This window comes from Terrapene carolina, unplaced genomic scaffold (genome assembly GCF_002925995.2).
Source record: "Terrapene carolina triunguis isolate 2854851 unplaced genomic scaffold, T_m_triunguis-2.0 Scaffold12492, whole genome shotgun sequence".
NCBI classification, from domain to species: domain Eukaryota; kingdom Metazoa; phylum Chordata; order Testudines; family Emydidae; genus Terrapene; species Terrapene triunguis.
In genome coordinates this window covers 1-8,549 of record NW_020676843.1, presented here as the reverse complement: position 1 = coordinate 8,549, position 8,549 = coordinate 1, and the positions used below count along the sequence as shown (strand labels likewise).

Here is an 8,549-nt window from a genome sequence, read left to right as displayed (position 1 = left end):
TCATCCACGTGGGACCCTACTAGAAATGCACCCACTCGATGATGATTCCCTCTTTGCAGTTACATTTTGAGACCTATCAGTTAGCCAGTTTTGAATCCATTTAATGTGTGCCGTAGTAATTTTGTATCATTCTATTTTTTCAATCCAAGTGTCGTGCTGTACCAAGTGAAATGCCTGAGAGAATCCTAAAATATTACACTAATACTATTGCCATTATCAACCAAAATTGTAATCTAATAAAAAAAAGATATCAAGTTAGTTTTACAGGGTCTGTTTTCCATAAACTCATGTTGATTGGCATTAATTGTATAACCCTACTTTAATTTTTTTATTATTCAAGTCCCATATCAGCTGCTCCATTATCAATGTCAGACTGACAGGCCTATAACTACCCAGGTTGTCCCATCTACCCTTTTAAAATATTGGCACAACATTAACTTTCTTCCATTCTTTTGAAATTTCCTCAGTTTTCCAAGACTTATTGGAAAAAAAATCCACATTCACAGTCTAGTGAGCTCCTCAGCCAGCTTTAAAAAAAACCAAACTCTTGGATGCAAGTTATCTTGACCTGCTGATTTAAAAAGTGCCTAACTTCAGTAGTTGCTGTTTAACATCCTCCTGAGACACTAGAGCAGGGGTGGCCAACCTGAGCCTGAGAAGGAGCCAGAATTTACCAATGTACATTGCCAAAGAGCCACAGTAATAGGTCAGCAGCCCCCCACTAGCTCCCCCGACTCCAACCTGCAGCGCCTCCTGCCCGCCGGCAGCCCCGCCAATCAGGGCCTCCCGCCCACCGCGATCAGCTGTTACGTGGTGCGCAGGAGGGTCTGGTGGGGAGGGGGGGGAAGAGCAAGGGCATGGCAGGCTCGGGGGAAAGGGTGGAGTGGGGGCAGGGCCTGGGGCAGAGCAGGGGGTTGAGCACTCCCCGGCACATTGGAAAGTTAGCATCTACAGCTCTAGCCCCGGAGTCAGCGCCTATGCAAGGAGCCGCATATTAACCTATGAAGAGCCGCATGCGACTCCGGAGCCACAGGTTGGCCACCTCGGCGCTAGTGGAATGGAAAGTGTCATCATGATGTGATATGACTACATCATTTCCTGCCCCTCCCCCCCGATACGGAACAGAAATATTGATTAAACACTTCTGCCTCTCCTGCATTATTGATAATTCCACCATTTCCACCTAGCTATGGACCAGGACCATGATTAGGATTCTTTTTGTTCCTAATATACTTAGACTCCTTGTTATTATCCTTAACTCCACTGGCCATAGATTACTTCTTGTATCCCTTTGCTTCCCTTATCACTTCCCCTCTAACCCAGGTCAGTTTTTTAACCACTACGGCCTTCTTTCTTGATTGTGGCCTTTATGAACACCGATGGCAAAGTATACTTGGTGCTTCTCTACTCAGGGCCATAAGCTGACTTGAGAGGGAGTCCTACATGCAGCCCATAGGAAATAAATGTGTTTACTTTTTTAAGGGCCTCCTAAATGCACTACAGTATCTGCAGGTCCTTTCGCTTCGGTGGAGCTTTGTGCACAAGCTAGTGTGATTGCAGAGAAGTGTGTGCATGTGTGCACCAAGCCACACCCTCCAGGGTACACAGGTGCTTTTGGGGGGCCATTAGAGAAGTGTGCCCCACCATAGAGGTTTCTGTAGTGGCGGCATTTGGACTTTACAACACAAGCAACACCAGTGAAGTGCAAAATAATCAAGGACCTTTAAAAGAAAGTCAATGGCCAAAGGCTGGTTCCGGTTACATTAGTATAAATCCAAAGTCTTCAATGGAGTTGCTCCAAATTTGCACTGGTGAAAGCAATATCAGCATCTAGCCCCGACTGTTTAATTGTAATAGTTATTTATGAAAAGCCCAAAATAACCCCATGCTCTGCTCATCGGAGAGGTGCCCCTTTGCTTGCGTTCTCGAATGGGTTATTTGGGAGACGATTTATTCTCAAGTTTGCAAGAGCCACATCAGTCTTGAGAACAGCAGGATACGCAGTATATTGCCTGTTACCCTCAGTAAAGCCAACGCACCTTTCCAGCCAAATACAACATGTGCGTATCAGCATCGTAGAAAGGAAACAAGAGCCCCGACAGCCCATCGATCTCCTCCTCTATGAGGGGCATGGCCAGGTCTTCCTGAACAAAGAGAACATGGCTTTATGAGTCAGCAAGGGTTAGAGGTTGCATGGAACATGAAAGCGAAACCCACGAAGGAGCGACAGGGGCAGCAGGGTGAGGGACGGGTTTTGTTCCAGAAAAGCTGAAGCAAACCTGCTGTCCCTCCCAAAGGTTGCCACGGGATTTCCATGTCCCACAAGCCAGAGGTGGGAGGGAGAGAGGGCTAGCAGATCTGGTCATGTACACACAGAATAAGGAGGATGTCCACTTCAGGTCACCTCTTTGCAGGGCACTCCGTGGGTCACCCTGTAGGGTTGAGGGGGTTCTGGGGCTCTCAGGGTAAGGGTTGTAATGGGGTCCAGTCACACCCCTCCCCCCCGCCCCAGAGCCATTTCTGTGTGGCTGCATTTCAGGGAGGCTGGAGGCCTGTGTATACTTTAAGGAGCAATTTGGGGCAGATTGTGCCTGGGCCGAAAGCACGGAGCGAGGGGGGGGTGAGGAAGGAAAACAGAGGAGGGTGCAAGGAGCTCTCTCTTCTGCCCCCACTCCCCCACGGACCAGGGAGAGCCACAGTCCAATGGGCTCACCAAGCCACACCCTCCAGGGAGCACACTGCCTACAGGGAGAAGGGCCGGATGCAGTGGGGGGAAGAATGCTGCATCCTCTCTGGAGCTTTGACTCCCTGGCTGCTGTGCCCAATGCCGCCATCTGGGCTATGACGCTCTATTGAGCTGAGATGCCTTCCGGAGAGAAGCCAGAGAACTGCTCAGCACCTTTGTTTGGTTTTTAAAACACAAACCCCACCAGACTCTAGGAAGATCTGATGATGGTGAGGCTGTCCGGCTGCCTGGGGAGAGTGTACTGGCCTCTTGGATTTAGAGGGGAACCCAGACATCCTTGTTTTCAGTTTTATATGTCACAAATGGATCTGGTTTCTCCCTTTGTCCTTGAGTTTATACAAGATTCGTCCCGAACAGATCAGCCGCCCACCCACATACTTCTGTTTCCTCACCCTGCCCCTGTAGCAGTCGCAGCCAAGTAGGTGTCTGTGGTGTTCACTGGCAGGCTGACAGATAGGACTGGACTAATCGGTCATCTCCCCCCAGCCCAGCCTGAGTGAGGGGACATCAGCTTTCCACTATCTGCAGCTTCTACCACCCGAGTGAACAGGGCCAGGCATGTCTGCAGCCTGAAACACCGTTGGTCCAGAATATCATGCATGGAGTCAGAGGGGAGGGTACCAATGCTTGCTGGGATGAATCTGGTAAATTTGCATCTGCTTTAATTAATCTTGTGAATTCAGATTCCCCAACGTGTCATGTCTAGTCAGATCTCCATAGCAACCAGCAGAGTTTTTAAAAGTTACCTAAAGACCTTTGTAGAATCTGCTAGGAAACAGGAAGGAATAAAGAATCTGCGGTTTATGTATCTGCTGCTCTCCCTGTATTACGGTACAATACAATACAAGAGGCTGGGCTACTCAAAGAGACGTGAAGGACCTGGGCCCCCAGCTTCACTGGAAAGTCCATGAGAGTTGAGTTAGGTCTCCGTGGGAGTTGGGTGCCTATGCACCTGTCAGCCGCTTTGACAGCCCCGCATGACTGATCCACAGCACGTCCTAGCCGTGCTTCTCAGAGCACTTCCCAAACGCGAGTGAATGTAGTTGCATAAAACTGTTGCAAGCTAGGCAGGTTTTCTCAACATGCAGATGGATAAACTGTGGCATGGCGTGAGTAGGTGCCTTGCCTATAATCACCCTACGCTTGCAGCGGAGCAGGGGCTAGACCCCCGGTCTCTGGACTCGTCAGACATAGGGTCTATCTACGCTATGATCACAGGTGATATTACAGCGGAGCTAGCTTTAATCTGGCTAGAGTGGGTCCTGGAGCCGGGAAACTGCGACACACGGGCTGTTCCTACACACTGCAGGGGGGCTTGCGCAGCCCGCACAGAAGCATGCACTAGCGCAGCTTCCCTGCTTTAGGACCCAAGCGAGCTAGATCAAAGCTCGCTTGGGTAGGTCTACTCGTACCATACTCACACTGCTAGAGCAGAACCCAGATCACCTATCTCTTAGACCTCTCTTTGAACCCACCAATCATGCTCCCTTCTTGGGAAGGAACGGCTTCCAGCGATCTATTTGCTGACCTGGTCCCAGAGCGCAATCTGCCTCGTATTCCACCTTGAGACTCCAGTCGTTAGAAGTCGCTTCACGTTACCTAGAAAGACCACCCGGTTCACACGATGGTTCTTACAGCTGGCTTCCTGGAAGAAGACATTGTCTGTGCTACATGCAGTGAACAGCTATACATTTCAGATGTCTTCCTACGCATGGTGCTTAGTATAGATCAGTGAAAATGCCAGCTGTAGAATTTCAAGGAGAGCGATACTCAAGGGAGAATTCTCCCCCATGTTAGGAACTGAGTTCCTGGTGTCTCTGCTCCCATATCCCACAGGTAGGTCCCTTCCTCCTCGTATAATCTCTACACTGTCTATGGGGAAAGGCTCCATTCTTGTCCCAATAGAACCACTTCATAGCAAGCTGGGCTAACCCGGCTTTCCACCTCCACCGTTCCTCTTACTCCTTTACTGCAAAATGCAACTTTCATATTAACCAGCTATGGCTCAGACTGCAACGGTGAAAATGTGGGTTCATGCTCTCTGGAATGGAAAGGCAAAATGCTGTTTTGTAAAAATAAAACTGAGCCTTCCCTGAGCTTTTTAGAATAATCCACAATTGACAAGGACAATTAAGCTTTTCTTCCAAAACTTGCTCTGTGGCTTCCCAGAACACTCTACTATTTCCCAGAAACCTTTGATTAATGAAAGATTAGAAGCCCTGTATCTCTGACTAGGATAGTGCTGAATCCTTTCTATTGTAATGATAAGAAACAGCAACATTCTCTGAATGCGGAGTGCTAGATTCAGAGGCTGACATTTGTGACACGTTGTTGCGTCCTGAATATCAGACGTATTTTGTGACAATTCAATATTGTACAAGGAGTGTTTACCTTAGTGTACATTAGGCTTAAAGGGCGACTTCCCCTTGCCCCAACTCTGCCCCGGTTGCACATTAGGGGAGGAATGCACTCAAATGGGAAATCCCAAATAAAGCCACTCTTTAAAGCCTAGGGTCAAATTTGTATTTGTCAAAAATAATGGATTTACTTCTTGTGACTGGTGCTTAGGACTGACTCTTGAGAAATCAGCTCTTCACCTGAAGGACTTTGCCCGAACGCGGCTCAATGACTCGCAGCTTCTTGTCTTTGCAGGTGGTTGACAGCAGGCTGCCGTCGGTATTGAAGGACATGCAGAGAATGACATCTGTATGACAATCTATCATCTTCACGGGCTCTCCAATGTCCAGGTTCCAGATCAGAACCTGAGGGAAATGGGGCAGAATTAAGTTAGCACTGCTGCTGCTGCTAGTTGGGGGTGGGGGGGGAAACACAGTCATAACTCCAGGGTACAGACTGCCTGGAAACGCACAGGCATGCAAGGCCACGTTTTCCAAACTTCTGGCTCGGTATTTTAAATGTACTGCTAATTTGGGGCCAAATTCCAGTCCTCCCACTCATATGTCATCTCATTTCACAAGTGGTCCCTTTGCTTTAACGTGAATAAAGTTATCAGAACCCGGCACTTGAGAATCCAGCCTCTCTCTTGCACTCCCTGCAGTTATTGCCACCGGCAGGACAGACTGTGGTAACTGTACCCACTTCTTATTGCCATCTTTTGTATTACATGGAGGAAGATAAAGAATCTCTCTGGCTCAAGCCTACTCTCAGAAATGACTGAAAATGGCACCATGGGGTTCCATGTTCATTATCGCATTGAATTTCATGCCAACCTTGGCTCAGGTTATAAATAAAAAAAACCCTGTGATTCTTCTAACGGCCAGCCCTGCAAACTCAACCTGGGTTCCGTTGTTATGACGTATGACCGCCAGGAGTAAGCGTTTCACAGTCCAAATGATGCCCCTCGTTACATCTTATCTATGAAGTGAGCAAAACGGCTATGGAGTCAGGGAGACAATACACATGGAACCCCTTGAGGCCATTTTTACAGTTGCTTTTCAGAGTAGATCCACACCTTAGTGTTAGAAACAGCAATGATCTGTGACGACTGGACAACATAGAAGAATCCTTTCAAAAATCCATTAGAGAAAAAACCTGAAGATTTCAGTGCTAGCTATACTCTTGTACTTTTGTTTTACATAACCATTATGAAGCAACCAAGTCATTAAGACTAGGTAGGACACAACATGAATTGGGGAAGCTATAATCTGACACAGACATGGCATGGAATATTATTTAGACAGTAGGGAATTCCCACAAAGGTTAAAGGCATACGCAGAGAAATGCTCTAAACCATCAGCAAAAGAACCTCTGATCTCAAATGGATTTCCATTTCGTGTACTGACACTTCTAAAGCAGAGAGAGAGAGAGATCGGAAGAAATATCTGAGGATAAAGTGTAACTATTACAGAAACTGCTGCCAAACAAACAGTGAGGCCATCCGCGATTTTACCCTTTAAAGCCACACATGGCCTTAATAAATGCTAGTCTCCAACTACAGCTGAGGATTTAGTAGAAATCCTCCAGAATAGTTCACCTTATAGTCGTATCCTGCACTGAACAAGATATTGTTGGTGGTCGGGTGCCACTCAACGAGGCCGACCCGTCGGCTGTGGCCATAGAGCTCTAGAACAGCTTCTGTCATGTTCCGCTTCAAGCCGCCCTCTGGGATTTCCCATATCCGGACCTGAAAGGACAGGATGAGCAAAAGTTATTGGGAGGAAAAACCTTTGTCCTTATTTTAGAGGCTTATAAGGATCTTGTTCTCTCCACTTGGCGTGCGGGGGAATCTTCATTGACTAAATTCCATCTGTGGTTCCTTCATCAACTTGGTCTCCAGATGCCAGCAGCGAATTAAAAATAGACCTTGAATGTGCCCAATGGCAACACTTTTGTGTCATCCCTTCATGCCCATGTGCATGTTTGTTCCCTCCTTCCTTCTCCTTCATCCCCTCTCCACTCCCCAATAGTTAGCTGGCCCTGGGAAGCAGCCAATACCGGATTCTCTTCAATGAAGACCACATGCAAGATCTAGTCCTGTAAATAATGGGAGATACCACAGGAATCCCACTGAATGCAATGGGGCTATCAAAGAGCGAATAGCACAACACTTTCAGAGCTCTGCCCATAATCGACAGCGAAAGACAAGCCAGTTCTTGACAGAGGCAGGAAACAGAATACTCTAAAAACAGCAGTTAAAAAACACACCATCCCCCTATCTGCACAAACACATGTAACAGGAAGGAAAAATCAATCCAATTGGTCTCAGATGACCTTCTTAAGGAATCAGTAGTAAGGACTTCAAGATCCTTAGAAAAGATACTAATTACTTAATAGAAATAACTGAATATACTCCTCTGTTAAAGTCATGCTAGCAGTGCACGATAAAGGACAGCGTATTAGCAGGCATCAGACATGCTGGTAGCAAAGTAGATCAGGTTGTTATGTGATGTACTTGTTTTGCCACCTGACATTTGTAACTCAGTTTTAACTAAAAGGGACCCTTGTGGTTCACACTGTTTAGGTTCAAATATATGAGCCACCCCCAATACTGGTCTGATATAACAGAGTGGCATCCTTGACCCGAAGTTCTATAGTTCATTAAATCCGCCTTTCAATCACTAAACTTAACAAAATGAATGATTGTTTCTTTACGTGATCATATCAAAATATAAAGGCAGGCGCTGGCTCGGCTGCCTCTAACCTTGTGAAGAGGAGTAAACGTACACGCACTAGAACAAATTCACCCCGGCTGTAACACCGCAGACTTCAGCGGAGCTGGAGGGGCGAGTTTGGCCCACTAAACTTCTGTACCAAAGGAAAACCATGTGGAGAGTTTATTACATCGTAGCGGGATTCGTGTTTCTGTGGATGTCATTAAAAAGGGGCCACCAATGGCTGTGAAAGTGCCATTGACTTTAATGGCAGTAGAGTTAGGCCAGCGCTCAGTGCTTTTGACAATCTCGCCCCGCATTGGCCTCCATAGCGCTTGGGGATAAAATCCCCGTTAGGAGTGTCTGCGGGATAAAAGAGACAATGCATAGAGAGAGAATAGGTGATCCGAAGGCTTCTCCCTTCCTCCTCAGTTAAAATGGCATAGAAGTTCTTTCCTCTCTATTGCAGGTCACTGGTGTGAATCCGACCCTTGTATCAGCCTCTTGGTTTTTAGGTTCTCTAGTTCACTTGAAAGTCTTTTGATTTCTCTTTTTTATAGAGCATTGCCATTGTCTGGGGTGCTCAGGGGACAACTTATCAAGATTTGCAGACCTAGATCATTTGGTTAATTCCGACTGGCATGTTCAGCGCCATCATGCCATCTACCCACCTTGCATGGATAGCTGAAGGC

At 47.0% G+C, this 8,549-nt stretch overlaps 1 protein-coding gene across 1 annotated transcript; it reads right to left on the bottom strand.

Annotated features, from left to right (window-relative positions):
• Positions 1-2,039: 2,039 nt before the first annotated feature.
• Positions 2,040-6,890, bottom strand: LOC113408404 (coronin-2B; the record flags this gene model as incomplete). Its single annotated transcript, XM_026661623.1, has 4 exons — positions 2,040-2,144; positions 4,275-4,391; positions 5,344-5,508; positions 6,741-6,890. Coding segments are annotated over 4 exons (537 nt in total), but the record flags the coding sequence as incomplete, so codon positions are not given.
• Positions 6,891-8,549: the final 1,659 nt, after the last annotated feature.